Consider the following 23,858-nt stretch of genomic DNA (forward strand, 5'->3'; position numbering starts at 1 on the left):
CAGGATCGCAGCTGAAACTCATCGGCGGCTTTTCCACCTGCAGCAGGATCACAGCTGAAACTCATCGGCGGCTTTTCCACCATGACCAGGGTGGAAGCCGTCACCTGCAAGGCGCCCTTGGACAGCCTTGCCCCAAGCATGGAGTCACCACAAAACGCCACAGCGCGACTTCTCTCAGAGTTCAAACACCCAGCAAAGAGCCCCGAGCTGATGATATTGACAAGAGCGGAGTTTCTGCGAGCGCGTCTCCGAAACTGACCAGGTCTGCGCGTTTCCCCGCGGTTCCACACCCCGCCCAAGGCGAGCCCCGGGACAGCGGCACACGCGACTTTCCCCGGGCACCCCAAACTTTCTCCGGCAGCGCCTCACGGAGGGCGCGCACCGGGGCCGCCTCTGCGGCGGGGAGAGCCCGGGGCTGCCTGGGGAGGCTCCCTGCCCACAGCACGGAGAGCGGCTCCCCGGGCTCGCTGCTGTCTCCCGGACGCGGCAGCGGAGGGCGAGCAGCGCTCGCAGACCCGCCCGCGGCCGCGGCTCTGCCCGGGCACCCCCCGAGGGGCTGAGGGCCCCGGGGGCCGGCTCCCCCCGCGCCCACCGCCCGCTCACCCAGCAGAGCGCGGAGGTGCTTCAGGCGGGTCAGCACGTCCCGCTTGGGGTCCAGCGCCTTCTGCGTGGATTTCCTGACGTCGGCGTGGCTCTTCCTGGAGAACATGCCGGCGGCACGGCGGGCAGGGATGGAGGCGCAGCGCCGGGCGCGCTCCCCGCGCCGCCGCTCCCGCCCCCCGCCCTGCGCGGGGCGCGCCGGGAGCTGCCGCCCGCCCCGCTCCTGACGTCACCGCGGCGTGGCGCTGACGTCACCGGGGCGGCCGGCGGGAGCCCGCGCACCGGGAACCCCCGGGAGGAGCCCCGGGAACCACCGGGAGGAACCCCCGGGCACGGCGCGGCCCCAGGGACCGCCGCGATGCGCAGCGGAGCATCCCGGGAGAGCCGCGGGAATGCCCCGGGCAGGGCAGCTGGGATGGAGCTGGCTCCTAGGTAGGCTCTGGATTTGCCATGGAACCGCTGAACCACAGGTTTGGGTGGGAAGGAGCTTAAAGCCCTTCCAGTGCCATGGGCAAGACTGCATCCACTATGCCAGGGTGCTCCAAGCCCTGTCCAGCCTGGCCTTGGACACTTCCAGGGATCCAGGGGCATCCTGTGCCACCCCATCCTTACGGGGAAAAAATTCTCCCCCATATCCAGTGCGGATCTCCATTGGAAAACATTCAGATTTTGAATACTTGCACTTACAGTCACTTGCACTGTAAGTATATAAATATATAAGTATATAAATAATATGTCTTTACACATATTATGTGTGAAGACATATTATTAATTTCTGTATTCATTTCTTCCCTGTCTTTACACCCAGGGAAGGTAAAAGAGCAGGCTCGTAGTTAAGCAACAAAAGCACAATCCATCCCAGAAGCAGAAGCCAGCAGATGTTCCCAGTAAAATTCCTGGGCTAAAAAGTAAACTCTAGTAAGTGTCAAAGCAGATTGTGGTCCTAAAAAAGAAAACAAGGGGTTTCAGGGAAGTGACTTGCGTATTATTTTTTAACAAATGCTAATGCTTCTTATTTTTTAACAAAATGGCTTAAAAATCAATTTACACATAACATATAAGTTGTTTTTTCAGCCATGAATTGGTATAGAAAATAAAAGATCACAGGAATTACTATTGTTAGAAGCAGAAATCTCACTTCCTCTGAGCCCTCTCAGCGATCATTTCTGCTGCAGAGGCCTGAGGTCACTGAAACAACAGGTCACCAAGCCCTAAACACATCCCACTGGGGACAGGGCAGTCCCAGCTCCTCCTGTGCACGCAGGAGCAGGGAAAGGCTCTGCTTGGAAGTTGCAGTGGACAAATAAATACATAAATGAAGAAGGAGGGGCCTGCATTCAGTGCTCCTGCATGCCCTGCTTTTGAGCATGGCACAGCTCTCCCCCTCTGCAGCACAGCTGGATTCTGGCAGGGGCAGAGCACGGGCTGGCTGTGCCACCAAACCCTGTGGTAAGAAGTGAGGGATCACTTGTTGGAGTCAGGAAGGTGGGTAGTGATGATGCACAGCGTTGAAAATGAAAAAAACTGATTAATCCCTTTTCTTACACAGAAAGGCTGAGTGCTTGGAGTCAGAATTCACTGCTGTCACATCGTCCCTTGCCTTGGAGCTGGGCTCAGGCTTACAGTGATTCCTGTAGCACACCCTTCCCATCCCAGGTAATTCCTATTGCACACCCTTCCCATCCCAGGTAATTCCTGTAGCACGCCCTTCTCATCCCAGGTAATTCCTATTGCACACCCTTCCCATCATTGGGAATAATTCCTATTGCACACCCTTCCTGTCATTGGGAGTAATTCCTATTGCACACTCTTCCCATCATTGTTAATTCCTGTAGCACACCCTTCCCATCACACCATGACACACCATCTCCTTCTAGAGCAGTTCTCATTCTCCAGCAATTGTCTCAAATTTTGGATCATGTGGTGTGATTTCAGCATCAGCATCTTCCTGAGGAGAGTGAATTGGGCTGTTCTGGCTCTCCCCTTCCATTGGCACAAATCAATTTCTGCAGTTGGCTGAGGAAGCACGTTGCTGGAGTCTTGGCTTGTTCTTGTTTATTTTTTTTCCTTCCCTTTTATTTTAATTGATTTACAAAACTAATAGCTTCCAGTTTGTTTCTTCTGTCAGTTACTGGTTGTTCCAAGTTTTTTTCATGTTCTGCTTTGTTAAGAAAGGAGCCAGTGCAGATTCAGGAATTGTGGTGCTACAGCTGCTCTGATGTCTGATAACTTGTGTGATAAGCAAGGCATCGTTGTGGTGCTTAGCACCAAACTGCATAGCTTTAGGCACTCAGTGGTTTGAGGTGTGCTGGAAATTGTGCTTGTGAAAAGCTCCAGGGAGCAGAGATGCCATGCCTGGAATGACAGTGCTCCGGGACAATCCTTGCTCTCCCTTTGAGCTCAACCACATCAAATACCACTTTTCAAATTATTCACTTAGGAGCTAGCTAAGGACAGTACAAGCCAGAGAATGCCAGTAAAACTGCAGCAGTGACTTCAGCCTGTGCAGGAGAACCACTTGTGAAGCCCTGTGACTTGTGTTTTCTGACAATGCAACATTTGCAATTTCCCAGAAAGTCAGATGATGCGTTTCCGAAAGCCAGTGCTTAAGGTAGAATAATTTCCTGAAAGAGATTTGGTCATCCAGCTTTCAGGATCTGAGGTAAAATCTATAAAAAGCAGTCACTTCAGGCAGCAGAGCAGGGATCACTTGAGGCAGAGCTGAGCTGTTAAAGGCCCCAGCACCATGTGGTGTCCTGAGGGAGGTGACAGTGCCAGCACAGGCATGGCAGCACTGGGCAGGAGTTCAGTATTCCTTGGGAAAATCCTCCTCCTGCCTCCTGGCTGCCTGGCTGGGCTCACAGGAGGGCAGACCAGCACCCATCAGTCTGGGGGAGAGTTCTGGGCTGTCACAGCTCAGCCAAGACTCCCTGACCAAAGGGAAGGGCTGACCTTGCAGAGGCTGTCCCTGCAGTGCCCGCCCCGCCAGGCTGCTGGCACTGCCCTGCCAGGCTGCTGGCACTGCCCTCGGGGCTGCTCCTGCTGGAGTTTCTATTTCAGGCATTGCCTTGAGCAGTACAGGTGAGGGGCAGCACATTTCCAGTCCAAAATAGAGTGGCCTGAATTATTAATATGAGTTTGCACTGCAGGCCAGCACGCTCTCCCTGAACTGCACGGCTCATGCCCTTCCTTCCTCCCCCCCCATGCTGGAAGCAGCCTGGTGCTGCAGAGTTTGTGGAGTTTGTGGAAATGTGACACCGGCTGCCACCTGAATTTTGCTGGACCTGACGAACAGGCAGGGTTTCTTTTCCCATGGAGCCTGAAATTTTAATGGCAGAGATTAAATTACGGAACTTCTCCGCTTGCTTGTGTCAATATAACACTTTATACTGAGCCCAGGAGAAAAGCAAACTCAGGAGACAACCTACAGGTGAGGTAATGGTTTCCTTAGCATGGGATGCCAGTACTGACTTTCTGTCCTCTGAACCAAATGCTTCAGATTGCGTTTCAAAAGTTGGTTTTGTGTCCTCTTGCATATCCTTGGTCCAGCACATCCATTAAGGTGCCTGAGCTGCTTATCCCTGCATTGGAATCAGCTCCCTGGATGCTTCCTGGCTCAGGTGCAGGGCTTGGCAGAGCTTTGGTGCTGTGCCAGCATGCTGCATAATGAAATGAAGCTCTGCCCTCTCTGCCCTGGTATGACTAAGCCTGTGGAAAAGACTTTTCCAGTGGGCTCCAGGTTTGAGGGGTTATTTTCCTAGCAGTGTTCCTGTAGGGCATGCAGGCATGGATCCCTGCTCCTGCAAAGCCCTGCTTCAGGCTCAAACCACACAGAAAGTGATGATTTTCTGCTGAATGCCTGATTTCCTCTAAGTCTGGATCCTGTGATCTGATTTCCATGGATCAATCTCTGCAAAGGTTTGGAGTTTATGGAGGCAAAGGTGTCTCATGCATTTAACCCTCACTGAGCGTCTCCTCCAGCCCTTCTCATTTGGCACCCAAAGGAGTTCTCACTGTCTCTTGGCCTGTGGAGGTTTATTTAGGAAAATCCTGGTGGAAAATTTCCATATTTTCATATGAGGCAGTCAGATGTCATTCTTATAGTAAAAATGATAGACAGAAGAAATCCACTGTCAAAAATCCCTGTCAGATTTCCTCCTGCCAGAATCTCCAACTGTGTAGAGGGGGAAAGGGAAGGATTTATGTCTGCTGATGGAAAAAAAATCCAAAATAGAAAGAACAGGGATTGCATGTCCCCTGATACCTTCCTAAAGGAAACAGTCTGGAGGAAGTGAAAATTTCATGGAGTAAAAATATCAACCCACCAAGGAGAGCTCAGGGCGCCTTTGCCAAAGGTTGAACTGCATGAAGAAGTTTTGCGTGGCATGTTGTGCAAGCCCATAACCTACTGCTCCAAGACAGATCTTTCCATGAGGAAATGTTTCAGCTCAACTTGAGGGCTGGGCTGAGAGGTGGCTTATGTGGCAAAAACAGGAAAATCATCCCTGTGCCTCCCTGCTCCTTGTGGTGTGGAGCAGAGATAAAGCGCTGCTTGTCTCGAGCGCATTAAATCCCAGATCAGTGTTGTTTACTTCACCCCTCTCCAAGAGGAAAGGTCGCTTGTGATCTCGCTGGAGCTGCAGCAGCAATTTCCTCCTGGCAGCCTTCACCTCTGGCCGGGTGAGGCAGAGCCCGGTCCCCTCCTTTGGGGACGCTGTTAACCCTGTCCCTGCCGGCCCCGTCCCCAGGGCTGGCTCTGAGCACACGGGCACAGAGCGTGGGGTCTGAAACAGCTGAGGCGCTGATGGGCAGGCTTGCAGAAACACTTCTGGTCCCAGCAAATGGTGCTCAGAGGGGGAAATAAGGGTCACTTCTTCCTGCAAGTTACAGGGGAAGGGTCCTGGCACCTGCAGGAAGAGTCTTTGTTTTCCTCTTGTCCCCTCCTCAGCTTCCTTGGGTTTATATTGCTGTGTATTTAACCTAAAGTCTATTTTTTCTTTGACTGAACGTTATGTTCATACTTTCCTTTTTCCCTCATCTTGCATTGGGTCTTTATCAGTCAGGGGAAAAATGAATGAGGGAGGAAGCAACTGACTGGCATCACCCTTAAGCTGGGCTTAGTTAGCACCCAGAATGACCACTCTGACTGGCATCACCCTTAAGCTGGGCCTTGTTAGCACCCAGAATCACCACTGTGATTGTCTTAGGCCTGAGTGCAGTTTATTCTGACAAACCAGGCTGTGTGGTATCTTCAGTTCTCCTTCTGAAGAGAAGATCTCAAATGCTTTTTTTGTACGTGAGAAAGAGAACAAAAAAAAAAATCATTCAAAATGAAGCAGTAACACACAAAGCAACCACTGGCCACTGATGTTCCACACATTCTTCCTTCTTTTCTTCCTTTACAAATGAACAACTGCAGAAAGCAGTGCAGTAATTACAGCCTGCAGAAACAGCTCGGGTTTTCCTCCATGGACAAGCATGACAAAAACTAACAAAAAATATTTTTTTACTGACACAGCTGGTGTTCAGATGAAATTATGTGGTTGGCTTTGAAACAGTATTAAAAGAGAAATTTTAATTAACCTGTACCACTGAGTCAGAAGATAATATCTGATGCATCTAACAGGCCTACAGACAAAATATGATAAAATAATTATTTGCAATTAGATATATGCATTACAGACAATGTTGTAATTAAAATGTACTTAATGTCACAGGAGGTCCCTTATTATCAAAATAATTTGTAGGACGACTGTGGAAACAATGAGATGATTATCCATCCCCTGGCAAAAAACAATCAGAATTTGCCAAGAGCCCAGAACATCTCTGGATTTGGAGCAGACACCAGCACGGTCCAGCAGCACAAGTCCTTTCCCCCAGTGCTGAGTTCTGCTTGTCTCCAGGGTGGGCACAGGGCACCCATTTCTTGCTGTGCCTGTGTTCCTCAGTGCCCTGCCAGATGTCCCTGTGCTGCCACACAGCTCCAGGAGTGGATGCAGTGCAGGTTGGATGAGGGAGAGATGCCCCCAGGTGCTGCACTGTTCTTCTGTGGGGAAAGTTTATGCCTATATTCCATTATTTGCTCATTAGCTGCACAAAAGAAGGAGAGATCAAATTTACAAATTTCCTGCTGTGGCTCTTCCAAAGCGCTTGGGCTACGAAAAGACTCAAACCCAAGGAAAAATTAGATTTATAATTGCTTGATATTTTGCATTTACATCTTTGGAGGAATGAGAGTGAGGGTCTGACAAGCCCCAAATCTGGGGGAGGTTGCTCAGGCAGCTTCTGAGAGCCCAGCACCTTCAGAGCCACCTCTGCCTGGTCCTTGGAGCTGCCAGGGGACAGTGCCAGTGCCAGCTGCCTGCTCCAGGCCCTGACCTCATCAGGGCTAATGAAAGCTTTGGCAGAGCTCTCCCCCTGATTAACATTTCCCTGCCAGAGCTGCTGCTGCACTGCAGTCAGGGGCTGCTTGGCTGTTTCTCAGGCTTTTTCTCATGGCCACAGTTTGGATTCGTGCCTCCCACACTTGGAAAGTTCCTCTGGACATCGATGGAGGCTTTGTCTGAGCACAGAATGAAGAGCAGACCTCATCACAGGGTGCACCTTATCCTAGGGACACATCCTTCTGCACCTTATCCTAGGGGCACATCCTTCTGGGAAGGATGAGGGGCAGCCAACAGTGGTGTTAGTGCTTATTTATGGAAATGGATATTTCTTCAAATCTTAAATAATAGGGAAAATTGCTGCAAAGTGTATTAAAGTGGAAGAATGGCTCAAGGAGAAAACACACCCCCCCCTCCCCCCCAGTATATCATCAGCTGTGTCTTTATCTTCCTTACGCTTCTCCACTTCCCTGTTTTCAAGAGAACAAAGGGAATGTGCCAAAGCTGCTTTGGGATTTCAATGAAAAATAATGAGAATTCATTGCTAATTAGGGCTCCAACTGAAAAAAAACCTGATCTTTGCAGGGACACTGTTAATGAACTTGTAAATTGAAGCTGCAGACTTGCATCCCTGTAAACATTCCCTGGGTGGATTCTGTGTGTGTGTGTGCAGGGGCAGTGAGCAAAGGTGCTCAGAACTGTCCATGGCACTTTGGAAGTGGCAAGATTTAGTGTAAGGAGCTCCTGAAGGCTAAGCTGAAGGCTTAGATGGCGATGGCATTTGTCTCACAAAGTGTTTGTCTTTGTAGAAGAGAAGAATGGGAATTCATTATGTATTTTTGATCAGCCTTAATCTAATTAGAAACGCCTTTATTTATTCGTGTCGTGCACTGCTGGGAGTGGTGGACAGCCACAAGTGCTTGGGGTACTCAGGTGTCACTGCAAACAGCCATGTGGTGGGCATCTGCCCCTTTATCCACTCCCAGGGCATTTCAACCAGGTTTATTTTATTTTATTTTATTTTATTTTATTTTATTTTATTTTATTTTATTTTATTTTATTTTATTTTATTTTATTTTATTTCTGAGAGTTAAATAAAAATGTAAATGTGCTAGGGGGAAAACCCTGTTCCTTTTGCCCAGCTGCTGACTGGGGCAAAGGCAAGCAGAGCCAAAGCTGGTGTGCTGGAAATGCAGCAGCCACGGCAGCAAAGCCCCCTTGCCTGACCCTCCCTTCCTCTTCCTCCTTCTTGGCTTTCTGGCATTTGCAGGAGGCACATCCCCATGGTTTTTTGTGCCAGCCCTGTTTTCCCCTCTCGCAGGAGAACAGTGTGAAGCCATTGGAGGACAATTAGCAGGAGAGTGTAGGACACTCTTGAAACCTGATCAGAGGTTGGAGATGGCAAGAAGCAGATAAAATTCATGTTGATTGTACACATTTTCCAATGAACTTGCAATGAAACGGGAGCCCACACAGTGGGTGGTGCCAGCAGGTGCCTCTGGGGATCAGCTCAGGTAGGGACACCCAGAGCAGGGAGCTCAGGACCATCCATGCCTGGTTGGCTTTTGGAATATGTCCAAGGATGGAGCCTGCACAGCCTCTGCAGATAACCTGGGCCACCAGAAAAAGGGGGATTTGTATGCTTGAATGGAATTTTCTGTGTTGCAGTTTGTGTGTTTTCCTCTTTGAAGGAGGTTTGAAGAAAAGGTGCAGAGCATTAGGGATGAAGTGCAACACGAATATGAGGGGCACAGGAGGGAAGTGAAACAGTTCATCCTTGTTCTGTATTAATTTTTTCTGTTTCATCCAAATGCATAGATTTTATTTCAGAAAGCGTGTCACAGCTGATGAGATCCATAATGGAGCCATTCAGGGCCATCTCTGAACATGCACTTTTCCCACATATAACAATGTACCTGAAATTTTGAAAGATGGAATACTCATTTGCCAATTTAAAAAGAAAATGGAGAGAACAAGAGAGAGAGGGGCTTGTGGAGTTCTGAGTTCTGAGGAAAAGGATGGAAAAACACATGTACATTTAGAATGATGTTGACATTTCTGAAATCAGAGATATGGTGTTTTATCTAAATTACACCAAAGCCCTCCAAGATAATGTGCCGTGTAATAGCCGCAGTTCTAGGCACTATTTCATTTTCAATTTTCTGTACAAAAAGCATGATTCTTATCCACAGTTCCAGTTCAGTGTTTGACAAATTATTCTCATGCACTGCCCAGCTGCTAGGGGAAGCTGTATTTGAGGGGAAGAGGCTGCAGCTCCCCCCTGCTTTGCCCTGGCTTTGCCAGCATTCCTGCTTACCTGGAGAGGAGGCAGAGGGGCAAAACCCAGGGCTGGGCTTGGTGTGCTCTGAAGGGCCCTAAGGCACAAAGGATCAGTAGAGAAGCCTGTGCTGCTGGGAGCAGGTCCTCAGGAGCCTGTGGAGGAGCTGCTTTGGTGTAAAAATCAGGTAAGACCTGGTGCAAGCAGGTCCTGCCACGTGCCCGTGTACCCCGGTGCTGCTGGCTGCGAGCGCTCGTGCATGCCGTGTGCTGGGCTCACGTTACAGAGGTGTTTCCTTCTTCTTGGCAGGTGGAAAGGTTTAAATCCCTTTGGCACCTGCTTGGCATCACTGGTGATGCCACTGGCAAGGCCTGGTCTTTTCCTGGGAGTGACCCACCATGAGCTGTGGAGAGCAGGATACAGGTGGAGCTCATGGGTATCTGTGGGAGGTCCCTGCAGGACTGCTCTGACTCAGGGGCTCTGTGCTGGGGTGGGAGAGGTAAAATACCCCCCTGCCTTCAGGAGCTCCCTCCTTTCTTGTGGGTATCCACAAAAACCAGCATGTGCTGGAGCAGGACACCCTGGGGAGGAGAAATGTGATGGTCTGACCCCCTCCAAGTCCTTTGGCCCAAAGCTCTTGTTCCAGCCCAAAGCTCTTGTTTCCAGCACTACTTGGCCAATATTCTAGAAAAGTTTAGCAGTGTGGGAAAGTTATTTCCCTTCTGCAGGTGTGCCAGTGATGCTGAGTGAGGGAACCTGGAGCCTGAGTCAGGAATTCTGTTTAGTTCCCACACAGAGAGCAAGGTACCCCGATGGAGCTGGCAAGGGACTGCAGGTAAGTTTGGTGACAGATGCTTATCTGAAAGGAGGAATTCCCACTCCCATCCCTGGCTGTGATGGAATGGAGAGCCTGCTCCCTCTGCAGGGAACTCCAGCTGCATGGATTTGTCCTCAGTGTAGAGGCAGGAAAACTCCTTTCTCCTGAGAAGTCTCCTGTGAGATACCAATGGATGAAATCCAAAAAGATGTTATTTTTGGCACACATACTGACAAGTGAGTGATCATCAGCAAGCTGTGGGTGCAGTCCCAGGGATGGAGGTAGAAGCTGGGATCTGCAGAGTGGAAGCAGGAGGCTGCAGAGTTCCTTGTCATTAGCAGGGGAAGGAGGGTTTTCATGACAACCAGAAAGCATCAAAATATAAATTAAACTCTGCTAGGAAATGAAATTCAGGGGACAGAAATAGTTTCCTTGGCAGGCCAAGAATAATTCTGGCAGCACTCAGACTTGTTGCTAAGTGAGGGGGCAGAGAAGGGGAAGGGTAACAGTGGCTGTGATTATGGTTGCTGCCTTAACAAATATATGCATTAAAGGTAGCAAGAGCCTGCTTTTAAACCATGCAGGATTTCTGTGTTTGGAAACAGAATAGGGAAACCAAGGGTCAGAAGAGCCTTGGTATGCATCTCAAAGTGGTCAAAATAAATGTGTCTGTTTCAGCTGCTCACTGGGAATGAATATGTAGAAATATCTGAAATTGTGCTAGGGTTCCTGAATAAGGTTTAACTGAGTGCCTGTGCCTTGGCAATGGCAGCACAGCATCAGGAGGGGCAACTGCTGTGAGGAACAGCTCATTGCAGACAAGTGCAAGGGAAATGGCTTTCATTAATTCCTGCCTTTACATCGGGCCCTGATCCAGGTCCCCTGGGATGGAGGCAGAGCTTCCCCTGGACTGCAGCAGGTGTGGGATTGAGCCCTGCAAAAAGCCCAGTGGAGGAGACAAAATAAGATGGAAACTGCAGTATTTTGGCCCTAGGTGTAAATGGTTTATGGTGTTTATTTGTCTTTGTCACATGTTAAGAGCCAGGGCTGGAAAAGCATGGCACGTGTGTCAAGTAGGTCCAGAAAATGCAGTGGCCACAGCTCATGCCAGCTTGCCCCAGGTCTGTTTTTGTGCATTTTGGGCTGGTGCAAGAGAGCCACGTCACTGTCCACAGCCAGGGCATAGCAGAGATGCTTCTGCAGTGGAAGTTGCTGACTAAATGGAGGGAGCTGCTATTTTGGGGCAGATATCCCTTTCAGGGCAGAGATCCCTAGGAAAGGATGTTAAAGGTGTAGATCCTTCTGAGCCTGCTTGGCTCACGGGCTTGGGTGCAAACTTGGAGTAAAAATACAACTGGTTTACTTGGGGAAGCTTCTCTGTCCCAGTGTGTGTTGTGATCTTTCGTACACATCCCCCTAATTTTCAGGGTAGGTTGTGCTCAAACATTCACAAAAGTAAAAAAGGCAGGAGGAGAATCTCTGGGCAAAAATGAACCTGAGATTTGAGTTTGTCAGGTCCTACCCCTGCACACGGTCTGAGGTCTCGTTGTGAACATTTTGGCTTTGATGTGCAGCAAAGAGCTTTGTGTTTAGGGCAGCGAGCTCACAGCTGGACAGGGGTATGTTCATATTCAGATTTATCTCTTAAAGAAACAGACTGGGGCAAAGTCAAGCTCATGTGTCACAGAGCTCTGGAGAACTCTTCTCTGGAGGGTTTGTGCCAGTCTTAGGACCAGTGATGGATTTGTTCCCATCCTCAGGAAAAGGAAAGGCATAATGGGATGGCAAAATGATTAACCCACAGAGAGAACTTGCAAAATTAGATCTCTCCTGGGTCATTAGGCTGGACACTTGTGCAGCCAGAAAAGCTACAAAAATTGCAGTGTAAAAGATGATGCTCTTTAACTACCTTCTATAGCTGGTACCGCTGTAGTACACTGTAATTTGATTTACTATTGATTTTCTGTCCTGCAGTTGTTGGCAGCAACCATACAGACCCCTTGGTTTAATGCTTATTTGCATGTTTAATTACTCTATAATAGTGCAATAATTACCATGTAGCTACAGAGGAATTACATGCTTGTCTGTACTCTGTAAACCAGTGTCAACCTCCTCTGCAAACAAATAATTATGCAGCTAACATACCTGTTTAACTTCCCCAGGAATTAGCAGAGGAACAGGAGAAATGCAGAAGATGCAGTTGCTGGGGGGGGTTTAATTAATTATTTATAATATTTTCTATGTAAAATTCTTTACTTGCCTCATTCTATCTCCTACCATAATGTCAGACAGTACAAACTGGAACTGGGGAAAACATTGCTGTGGAATTAAAGCTCTCAAGGCTGAGCTCTATAAGCATAACCAGTGATATTCCAGAGCCTGGTCATTCTGCATCTGCAGGTTGTGGTGGAACAAATGGAAGTATTTCCAAACAACTTCTGGCTCCTGCAGCCTCTTCTGGAAGTCGGAGGAAAGCCACGAGGTGGCAATGTGCACCAGGAAATAAAGCTGGCCCTTCTCAGGGATCAGTCACTCAGCCCTGAAATGCGGCTGGATGGACACTTGGCCTCCCACAGGAGCTGTGGCAGGATTTCGAGCACCTTTTCCATGTAAAAAATGTACCTTTCTTTTCCCAGGACTCATAAAAAGAGCTGTAGGGATGAACATCTCCTCCTCCTGCATTGTTTCATGCTGGTGGATATACTCAGTAAGTTTGTGTTTGTTTCAGGCTCGGATGCTCCCTGTGGATTGTTTGGAAAACATCTCACCTCGTGTTTCCCCTTTCCTCCCTGGGGATCTGTTTTGGTTTCTGTGCATCCAGCATTGCTGGTGCTCATGGCAGGAGCTCTCCAGCTTCTGACCCAGCCACCCCTCTCCTCCACTTTCCCTGGCCTGTGGTGGGGAATGTTTGCAGAGCGTGGTGAAGGAAGGAGTGCATTTCTGGGGTACAGCAGGACCTACCAGTGTGCTGTCCAAGCAATAGTGGACTAGTGATGGGGACAAAATGGTTTTATCCAGTGTAAATCAAATGGCAGATCTAGTGTAAATCAAGATCTTGATGATCCCCAGGGATGCTGGGAAACAGCATCCTGCAAGATCTCCAAAAGGGTGCCGAGTTTATTTCCTGTTGTGTTGCTTTGGACACGGCAAAATGGGCTAAATTTAAGGGAATTCTGGGTTCTCCCAGGACTGGAGTGTCCCCAGCTGTGCCTGCTGCAACACCCAGTATTGGGGAGGGATCTCTGAGGTGCTGGGGTCCTGGGGGGACCCTGGAGGGTGACAGGGCCAGTCAGAGCAGCTCTCCTCTCTGTGGCCACTGTCCTGGCACAGGGTCTGCTGGCCACCAGCTGCAGCCTGAGGAACACCCCGCACAAAGCTGCTGCTCTCAGGTCCTCCAAAGCCCACCTACCTCATAATCAGTCTCATTTCTCTGAGGGAAGGAGGATACTTGGCTCCCTGCTTTTCTTTATGAAGTCAACTCATTTATTTGCTCTTCACAAGGGCTCTTTACAGCCCCTTCAGGACCACTGGTGTGTGGCTGTGGGGTGGGAGGCTGCTCTGGGGCTGCATGCTGTGCCAGGGCAGCTCTCCAGCAGCAGGGATGGATATCTGCAGTGCAACACTGCAAATCCCCATCCAGGGGAGGCAGCAGCAAAATTGGGAGTGACTGTTACCCCATGTTCTCCTTGCAGCCCAGCCTGAGCCATTCAGACACACTGCTGCAGTGCAAGGGCAGTGTTAATCTTCCAGCAGAACAAATGCTGTGAGTTATTGCCTGGGCACTGTTGATTCCCTCCTGAACATCTCCCAAATCTGCCCAGGAGAAGCCCTGGCCGTTCTGCCTGTGGGCACCAGATGGCATCATGGTGGAGCGCTGGGAGCTGGCAGCCAGCACAGGCAGGAGGAAGCTCAGCTTTGAGTTTTTCTGGGCATGGTTCCAGGCAATAATATCTTTTCCTACCAGTTGTGAAGGATCTGAACTTTGCTTCACACCAGAAGCTTAAAAAAGCAACTGTTTAAAAACTTGAATCCCTTCCCCAGCTTGCAGGGTGCTTGAGGCATCCGAGGCCTCACAGGCCATGTCCCCTCACACGCCGTGTCCCCACAGCCAGCCCCTGAGCACAGCAGTGCCCTGGACCTGCAGGGCTTGCTGTGGGGCTCTGGCTTTCCCAGATGGGCTCGGAGTGGGGGTCAGTGCCTGTGTCACTGTCACTGGCAGCACGGGGCTCTCAGGACATCCCAGCACGTCTTGGCCAGGAGGAGAGCAGCACTGAGCGCAGTCTGTGCAGAGTCTGGGCAGTGCTGCTCTGGGCAGTGCTGCACAGCCTCCCTGGCACATCTCCCACACCCAGCTCTGCCACCTTCTGCCCCTCTGGCCACTCTCTTGTGTTTTTCAAAATTTTTTCATTTGGCTGTTTGAACGTTTTCACATGTAGTTGCAAGGCTTTGAAATGCAAGGCGGTGTGTCCCTAAAAGTATTTAGGTGTGAGGGTTGTTTTTTTTTTTTTTCCTGTGAAACAAGTCATCCCTTTAATTTTGGCTCTCTAAAGAGTGCAAAGCTAGGATTTTCCCTGTGTGGCTCCTCAGAGAGACGAGCAGAAGCTGCACGCTGCCAGTGCAGCCCCAAGCTTCCAGCCCCTTGATTTGAAACAATTGGTTTTTCTGTGGGTTGATAAGGGCTCTGTTCAGCACAGGGACAAACAGCAAGGCTGATGTTCTCTCCCACCAGCTTTGTCCCAAGACAGGAAAGCGAGCTTCACCAGCCCAGATGATTCCCAAAGGAATCACAGAGCTGGGTGGGGAAGTCAGAGGCGCTTCCCTGAAGAATAGAGCCCGCAGTGTCTGCGCCCCAACACTGCTGCTGTTCTGTCCGTCTGTCTGTAGCTCTTTGTTGTGTCAACATCTGTAGCTGTGAGTAAATAGTGGCAGGGCAGAGTGCAGCTTGTGCGGCCGCAGCGCCGGCTGGGCCAGTGTCTGTCCCTGTGCCACCTCTGTCCTGAGCAGGGCACGCAGGGCACAGGGCTCCAAAACCCTCAGCCAGGATGGATGGTGGTGCTCTGTGCTCCCCTGACTGGTTCCTCGGCCTGGGTGATCCACAGCAGCCTCTGGGGAGAGGTGTTGGAATTCAGGACATCCCTCTGGCTGGAACCCCTGCCAGGGGGCTCAAAGACCTTGGCACAGAGACCAAGACACCTGTGACTTTGTTTATGACCCATGGAAAAAATTGCCAACCTTATATGAGGATCTGCAAGCCACGAAAGTCTAAGTAGAATCATAGTTAGTTTGTCACGGGGTGAAAAATAGATTTTTTGGGGTTTTTAGAATGGAGGTTCAGGAGGCAAGATGGAGGAATCTGGGCATGTCCAGCCTTTCTCCTTCTTCTTCTTCTTGGCCTCCGTCTTCTGTTGTGATGTTGGCACTTTTGGATTGGTTTAAGGTAGAAACTCACTGTCTAACATAGGTGATAGGTATTGGAAAGTTATGGTAAATAATGTACACATAGTTTTTAGTATAAAGAGATAACACTGCCCCGGGGGCAGCCAGAGTGCCTCTGCCTCTCCTGCTGAACAGACCTCAGCAGGCCAGAGAAAGAATTTTATAGATAGGAAACAATAAACAACCTTGAGACCGAGAACTGAAGAGTTCTGACTCCTTCTTCGACTGCCAGGCTGGAAAAAGAGACTTTCTAACCTATCTCAGGGTCACTCTGACCAGCAGAAGTCCCAAGAGAGAGGCTGCTTCACTGGGGCTGAGCACCTGAGCCTGTGAGCACGGCAGGAACCAAGTGCTCCTCTGGTCGATCTATGGAAAACATTCCTGTTTTCTCTTGTCAACCACCACCAGAAATCTTTTAGGCTGTGCTGTTTTATAAAAATTGTAAGTATTTATAAGTGTAGAAGCGCTCAGAACTATTAGGAGAACTCATTTTATCAGGGGTAGCTTTAAAACCCTGCTCTCCCTGCCCAGTGGCACCGCCTGCTCTCGGGCAGTTCCAGGCAGAGTGGCTGCAGGGATGGAGTTGGAGCAGAGGGTCTCAGTGGATTGTGTGGAACCAGGAGGGCAGAGGGGCAGGGCTGGGAGGGGATGCTGCTGTGATTACAGCATCCAGGGATGCAGAGCAGGAGACTGACAGCCAGGGGCTCTGTGGCTCAGCAGCTCCCAGGGACCGGCTAAATGTCACCGGCCGTAGGAGGGACACAGTCTGGGCAGCCACCTTCCTTCCTTCCCCGGGAGCAGCCTGGCAGTGCTGGAATCACCCCGTGGCATTTCCCTGCTCAGGGACCTGCTAATGAGCAGGTGATCGTCTGTGTCAGTGAAACCTCAGGGCTGTTTCCAAAGGAAAAATAAGGTCACAGCTGCTTGCCAAGGAAGTACTGTCGTGAGCTGTTGGTTGGGCTGCAAGAGTAAACTTTGGAAGTTGTGCTTTGTCTTTCTTCTCCACTGTCTGCTGTTGTATCTGAAATCACAATGCTGTTTTCCCTGGAGCTGTGTCTGGCAGCCCTGGGCTCTTGCATGCAGGAGGTGTTTTCCCTGGGCCCTGCAGTGTCCAAGCTGTTTGGTTTTCCAGGCTCAGCATCCCTCCTGTGGGAGTTCCTGTTCCAGGTGGGTTTGCAACATTCCAGGGGTGTTGGACAGTCCCACTCTGCAGGAGAGGGGTGGGAGGCTGCTGACCCCATAGTGCTGAGGAACACCTTGGGAAAAGGGCAGGCAGGATCCTGGGCACCTGCCTAGGGTGATGAAATGTCCGGGCTGAGGGCTGGAGCTTGGCTGAAACATACCCAGGTCAAGTTTTGCCTAGATCTGTGATCAAATGTGCCCATGAGCTACCTTTGAGCAGAGCCACAGTGCCAGTGGCTGGGAGGCTGCTCGGGGAGCAGCTTGTTCCAGACACCATAGGGAATGCAGGCTGGATCAGCTGTGCCCCCATGGATCCTTGTGCCACCTGTCCTGCCTGGCCAGGTGAGGAGCGCCAGGGTCCCTCCGTGCTGCTGTGGTGCACAGCTGGAGGAGTGGGCTTGGGTAAACACGCTCATGTTGCGCTGTTTACACAGCACTCAGTTATTTTGGATAGCTAATTAGTGTTTTCTCTGTTTTGCTGGTTCTGCATTGATCTGATACACAGTGCAAAAGGCTGTGCACGTGGGATAGGGTGTCCTTCACTTTGTCAGGAGCCTTCACCTGTCTTTGTTCTGTCGCGTTCAGAAATGCTGCGCCAGGCCCACCGACCATCTCTTGGTTGCAGCTGATTTTTTTCCTCCTTTGTAGGCTTGGCAGTAGATTTTGCTTCCATTGAGCATAAGGGGAAGACTTAAAAGCACAGAGGACTGTAAGGAATCTCATTTCACTGGAAGGTTGGGTTCCTAATTGCCCTTTGTGCCATTAAAAAAAATATCTCCCCATATGTGTTTTGTTTTGTTTGTGGGCTTTTCCCTCCCCACGCGGGCAAAAATCGATTGATCAATGTTTGTTACAAAGTTATGAACAAACGTCTCGGGGCTCTTTGCTGCATTGATGTCAGGCTCAGTGTGTTCTCCTCGCTAACAAAATTAGTTGCAAAGTCAGCAGGAGGTTGGGAGAACAGAGCGTGGGGTTTGTTTGCATAGCACACAGTCTGGCTGCCGCTTAAATAACAAACCCTGCCTCGCCGCGCGCACATCTGACCAGGGGCTGGCTTTTGGTTTTGTTTTAGGAATTGTTGTTTGAATAAAAGGTCATTTACTGCCTCACTGGGGGGAAAACAAGAGCGTAAATGTACAGTGGTGTGCTGCACACTGCGGGTTTTCAGTGGGGCCACAAAGGAGACGGTGTGCGGGAGCTGTAAACAGGGCACAGCACGGGTGTGGGGCAGGGGATGGTGTGACCTGGCAGGGGGACACCTCCACGGGGCCCAGGGACACACAGAGGGGCTCTGGGAGGGGTCACATCTCCCTGGACCCAGTGACACAGAGATGGGGTGTGTAGGGTGCTCACACCTTCATTTAGGATCACAGAGATGGGTGTGAGGGGTCACACCCTCACCCATGGCCACAGAGATGGGTTGTGGGGTGTTCACGCCTTCACCCATGGTCATGGAGATGGGTGTGAGGGGCTCACACTCTCACCCATGGTCACAGAGATGGGGTGTGAGGGGTCACACCTTCACCCATGGTCACAGAATTGGGTGTGAGGGGCTCACACCTTCACCCATTGTCACTTTCAGTGTTTTCATATTGTTTCTAATGTATAGAAACAAGCATCTAAATGTTTACATGTTATTTCTAGTGTGTGGAAACAAACGTGCAGGGAAGCTGTCACAAAATGCTCTTATCACTTCCTCCCACCTCTTTCTCCAGCGTTTCTCGTGGCTCTGCTGGAACAGCAGGAACCCAAAATGTGCCAAATGAAGAGATATCATTTTAATTTATGGGAGTTCTTAAAAGGCTCCTTTAGGTTCAGATTAAACCCTACTGCAGGTTCAAGGGAAAGTTTAAGAAAATCAATTTTCCCAGGCTAAAAAGAGCAAACCCACTGTAGTCTATATAGTGCCCTTTGTTACTGGAATCAATAGCTCTGTTCCCAGGGCTGAATAATCACTTTTTTATATAACATTAGTACACACACAGACTTATCTCCTCCAGACTTTGTTGTTGAACTGGCAGTAAAATATTTTTGACATTTAACAGTTTCTTGCTCTTATCCTTGTTTAATATTTCCCTATATCTGAGCCTTGCTCTGAGCTTGAAATGGGGCGATTATTCCCTGCTGTGGCACTGGCGTGGAGTATAGAAATGTTTCAAATTAACATTTTCCCAAGAAATCATGAGAAGTGTCAAGCATGACGGTAGCTGAATGCGGCATCATTTGGGTCTGGTTTTGGCCAGGAGTGTTTTCAGGCTGCCTGTTCCAGAGTGCTGGAGTGAGAGCACATGTGGACAAGAGCTGTGTTTGGAAGCAAATGGTGTGAGGAGGAGCTGATTGCCCCTGTCCTGCCCTGCACCAGGGGGCGTTTATTCCGTGGGCTGCAGGTGCTGTGAGGAGCTTTGTCCCCCTTGCCCTCAGCAGGATTTTCCTCCCATCCAGGGGTGGGAGCATTCACAGAGCAGAGTTATGGACCCATTGCAGGGCAGGTGTGCAGGTACCTGGGTGCAGGGGTTGGACAGGAGGCTTTTCATGCCCTTAATCTTAGTTAGAATATTGCAAATCGCCTTGCGAGGACACGAGCCCTCCGCCAGCCTAGGAAAGGCTGACAGGAACAAAGGGGTTTGCTGGTTTGTTTCAGTAATTCAGGCTGATTTCCTCTCTGTGTTTTAAGCATCACCTTTCCCACTTACAGCCAGCAAGGCCATGATTAGGAGGGCGTTGTGCGCCGGTGGCGGTGGCTGTCGCACATAATGGTTTGACATTTCGGATCACCCACAGCTAATCAGCCGGACGTGGCAGCACATCCCAGCCAGCCATTAGGGACGTGTGGCTGCCAGTCCCCTCGCTGCCAGGGCAGGGGCAGGACCAGGAGGGTTTCCACAGGGCTGGGGAGCATCCAGCCTGCAGGGCCTGAGCCCCGTGCCCAGCTCCGGGCACCCCGGCTTCCCTGCCAGCAAGGGGCTTGATCCGTCTGCTGGAGGACTGGAGATCTTCCACCCAAAATCATGGGAACCGGTGCTTTCCACAGTTTCCTGATGTTCAAAGAAGCCACATGCCATTGCCAGTTTCTGGAATCCTCCAGTGTCCAGGCCTGGCAGCCCAAAAAAAAAGAATAAAAAGGAAGAAATAACTGTCTTGTTTCTCAGGCCTCTTGCGTGGCAGAGTTGCTTGGGATATTTCTTAAAGCGTTTGAGCTCATCCACTGCTGAGGAAACAGGATTTCTGCTGAGGTGCTGGCCGGGCTTGGGATCTGCAGCCAAGTGGGGAAGGGCTGGGCACCCTTTAGGAGCTGCCTGAGCAGTGGGATCTGGCATGTGCCTCTCCAGGCTCTGATTTTGTGACAGAGACCTTGTTCTGCAGATTGCAGGGCTTTGCCTTTCAGGGGCTTTGCTGCTGCAGAGCATGCCCAAAACATGCTGAACTGCCAGAGAGAGATGCAGGTGAGGTCTCTGCTAATCTCCACTTAAACCTTCAAATGATTGAAGTATCCAGTGTTAGCGATGGCATGAAGAAGTCAATGTTGAGTGTGGTTCCTCCAGTGCCCACTTAAAGATAATGTGTTTTCATGGACACAGTTCAGCATATAAAAGACAAGTTTCTACCTGGTTACAGCACCTTGGAGTAAATGATGAGTGCTAGGACTCCTTTTTTGCTTTATTTTTTTTCCCTCTTCAGAAACAGTGAAATCAAAGTCATTTACTATGGCTGGTGCTCCTGTCAGTAAACATTTGCTCAGCGCCCAGCTGAGGCTTTGTGGAGAAGGTGCCAGGTTTTTGCAGAGCTGGCTGGGTGTCTGGGACAGGCAGTGTCCCTGAGCAGCAGCACTGCCTGCAGGTGACCCTGGGGCTGGCTCACCCACAGCACAGGTATCCTATAATGCCATTTTCCTGCTCTGCACGGTGAGGTGATGCCGTGCTACCTGGGCTGATGTCCTCCAGATACATCAAAATGCTCCAGAGGCCTTTGGAGCTTGGGCTGGGGGAAGGAAACTATGGGTGGGAGCTGAAGAGATGAGGAATGAAGATCTCTGCATAGTTGGTGGGAAATTCTCTCCAGAGTGCCCTGCCATGTCCTATTCCATCACCACAAGGATGCCTGGATGCCTGGACTGCTTTTGGCCGTACCTTGTTCCTCAGAGCAGCTCTCCCTCGTGTGTGCCATAGGGAAATCACTTGTTGGCTGAAATCCCAGCATGTCCCTGGGGCTTTGTGCTGCTCCCATGGTCCTGCAGCCCCTGCAGCTCATGGAAAGACTTCTTCCCCTGCACTGCCCTTCCATAACTGCTCAGCTTCTGGGGAGAGAGCACGGAGAAAGCAGCGACGACACATCTTTGTTTTCTGGGGTTTCTCCTCATCGGCTTAATTGCAATAACATTTATATCACATAATATAGTGCAGCAGGGTTGTAATTTTCCTATCATCCAAATTGCAGGCTGAAAATGCTGTTAGGAAAGGACTGTAGAGACTGAATTGCTGCTTTCAAAATGACTCCTGTTAACTGACAATGTGACCGGCAAATGGCTCCCAAAGGCGGCGTGGCTGGGAGCAGCCCGTGGAGCTCCAGCCTGGCATGGCTGAGCACACACTGAATAAAACATCGGGGCCTGGGAGCAGCTGTGTGTCTGCAAACACTCCTGCTCCTCGCGGGGACACCCATGCCTGCTCCTTGCTGAAGGAAATTCTGTTCAGACGGCACTTGTGGAATTCAATTCCCGCATTTGTGAATGCTTCCGCGTCCCCGTGAGCCCCGTTGGCTTCCCCTGGCTTTCCTGGGGTTGGTATTTCAGTGGTGCGTTCATGTGGGATGCGAGGGGCTGCTTCCCAGCAGGTGCACAGCCAGCCTGTGGGTGAGTTAGAGGCTCGTTTGTGTAATTTAGGTCCTTGATGAAATGCCAGTGCTTCAGCTGTGACCTCTGAAATCCCTGTCTGCCTTGGGAAGCACTGAGAGATGGGCTGCAAACTGCTGGGCCAGTGGGTGACATTTTCTTCTACCTATACCTCTGACTCCAGGCAGGCTTTGGAAGTCCAAATGCCAGCAGTGCAAAGAGGGTTTCACCCAAATAAATCCTCTCTGCTACTGGGCTTTCAGAAACGCTTGTGGAAAAGCATTTCTGTGGGTTTTGAGTCAATAGCTTCTGGCTGGGGTTGGGGTGTTTATTTTTTTTAACATTTTGGCTGTTAATAGAGGGTTTTGCTTGATTTCCCAGTGAATAGTCCCACCATGTGTGCGTTAGCATGTGTCATAATCTCTGTCTTGCTTCCAGGTTTGGTTTTAGCTGTAAGAAAAAGAAAATCTGGTATTTGAGTCTCTTTTGAATTGTTGTGTCCTGTTCCACACCACCATCAGGGGTTTTTTTCTCCTAAAGATCCCAAGCAGGGTTAGTGTAGCACAAACCATGCCGTGGCTCTTGCTCCAACTGGTCCACAAGTTAGGTCTGTAAATGTTACTTACAGTGAGTATTAAGGTCTTTTTTCCAGGCAAAGTAACTAAATGTGCTGGTAGTGAAGCCTTCTGCATGTATAATTCTGCCACAAAAAGCCCACAGAGGCTTTTGGTTATCCTTCCCTCCCTCCCTCCTTTTTCTTTCTTTCTTTTCTTTCTTTTCCTTCTTTCTTTCTTTTTCTTCCTTCCTTCCTTCCTTCCTTCCTTCCTTCCTTCCTTCCTTCCTTCCTTCCTTCCTTCCTTCCTTCCTTCCTTCCTTCCTTCTTTCCTTCCTTCCCTTCCTTCCCTTCCTTCCCTTCCTTCTTTCTTTCGTTCTTTCTCCTCCCTGGAAGAACTTTTTTCTTTTCTGCATGTCACCAGAGCCGAGGCCTCAAAGTTTTGAAGCGCCAAGTGAAGAAAGCAATTTCATGCTTCACGCCACCGCTAATTTGTCCTGTTGTAATCTGCAGCCAGCAAGCCCCTTCCGCTGAAGTTGGAGGATAATGAAGGGTTTAACTTTTCGGTTCTGTCAAATTAGTTTGGGGGGGGGCGGGGGGAGGAGGGGATGGGGGGGCCCAACGAGGCCACTTCCCTTTGGGGCTGTGGAGATTGTGTGTGCAGACAAATAAGTGAGCATTACAGGTGATTCCGTCCCTGCGCCGAGCAGAGAGCTCCCATTTATCGCCATCAAATGCATTAAGCTGCGAGTCAAAGCCCTCCGCTTTCTGCTCGCAGCGAGTCTGGACCAGAAGGCAATCAAGCCATAAGGGTCATTTTCTGCATGAGCTAACCTTTTCCTCTCGTAGGGTTTGAAGCCTTTGTTGACAATGAGATGCTCAGTGGGAACATTAAATTAACACTTCATATTCGTGGCTGTAAATTTACTGGCAAGCTGAGGAAAAGTCAGGGAAAACAAACACTCCATCATTTCTGCTTCATTTAGCTGCTGAATGGGGACACTCTCACCTGCAGAGAAAAGAGGTCAGGGCAAACAGGGATAATTTTAATCTGACTCTCAGCCTAGTCTTTAGTGGCGGTGGATTGTGTTGCGTTCTGTGCTGAAAGTAAAGGTGAGAGCGAGGTGAGAGCAAGAAAATGGATAAGTGCTATGTGAAATGCTTCAGAGACCTTGCCACGGGCAGGCAGGGAGGGATGGCAGGCTGGTTACTACGGAAACTAGCGGGCTAAATATTATTAATTTTGCAAACTACAGAACCAGTTTGCTCTCAGATAATGGCTGCACCAAGATTTCCTTGTGCGGGCCGGGAGATAACCTGGATAACCTAGAATTCCACCGCCAACAGCTTTAGAAACGAGCTGTTTTTCACTTCGATAACGATGCTCTGTGTGACTCCATCCAAGCCATGTGTTCCCTGTCTCTGTCTCTTTCCCAGGTCGTGGCGATAGCTTTCAAGGCTGATGGGCAAATAATGCTTGTCTGCTGCAGCGCTGACTAATGTGACAGCGCTGGGCTGTCACCAGCTGTTAATGTGTGTGACATCGCTGCCCCGGCTCCTGAAATGCTCAGGGTGTCTTAAAAATGGCTGTTTGCGGGTTTTGCTGTATTCCGTCGGCAGATGAACACAATAAATTCTGTGGAAAAGGAAACCTGAATTTCAGAAAGGTGTTTGGAGGCACAACACGTCTGATCCGCAGCAGCGCTTGGATCTGCTGGGGTTGCCGAGGCCGTTTGTGTCAAAGAGCAGTTCGTAACAGGGTTTGGATATCAGAATTATTT

General features: G+C 50.0%; 1 protein-coding gene and 1 long non-coding RNA gene across 10 annotated transcripts in view; one reads left to right on the forward strand and one right to left on the reverse strand.

Annotated features, from left to right (window-relative positions):
* RALGAPA2 (Ral GTPase activating protein catalytic subunit alpha 2) overlaps positions 1 to 790 on the reverse strand; it is a 92,306-nt gene extending 91,516 nt beyond the window's left edge. For all 4 annotated transcript variants that reach the window (XM_054629321.2, XM_077176176.1, XM_077176175.1 and 1 more), the window contains exon 1: positions 604 to 790. In XM_054629321.2, the coding sequence (XP_054485296.2) occupies positions 604 to 709 (106 nt within the window). In that variant the 5' untranslated portion in view covers positions 710 to 790. The remainder of the gene's footprint in view (positions 1 to 603) is intronic.
* Positions 791 to 856: 66 nt separating this feature from the next.
* LOC129118474 (uncharacterized) overlaps positions 857 to 23,858 on the forward strand; it is a 66,744-nt gene continuing 43,742 nt past the window's right edge. For all 6 annotated transcript variants that reach the window (XR_013181578.1, XR_013181575.1, XR_013181579.1 and 3 more), the window contains exons 1-2: positions 857 to 1,032; positions 2,150 to 2,256. This is a non-coding gene — a long non-coding RNA (uncharacterized LOC129118474). The remainder of the gene's footprint in view (positions 1,033 to 2,149; positions 2,257 to 23,858) is intronic.

The sequence above is a fragment of the Agelaius phoeniceus genome, chromosome 3 (assembly GCF_051311805.1).
Source record: "Agelaius phoeniceus isolate bAgePho1 chromosome 3, bAgePho1.hap1, whole genome shotgun sequence".
Taxonomy (NCBI): domain Eukaryota; kingdom Metazoa; phylum Chordata; class Aves; order Passeriformes; family Icteridae; genus Agelaius; species Agelaius phoeniceus.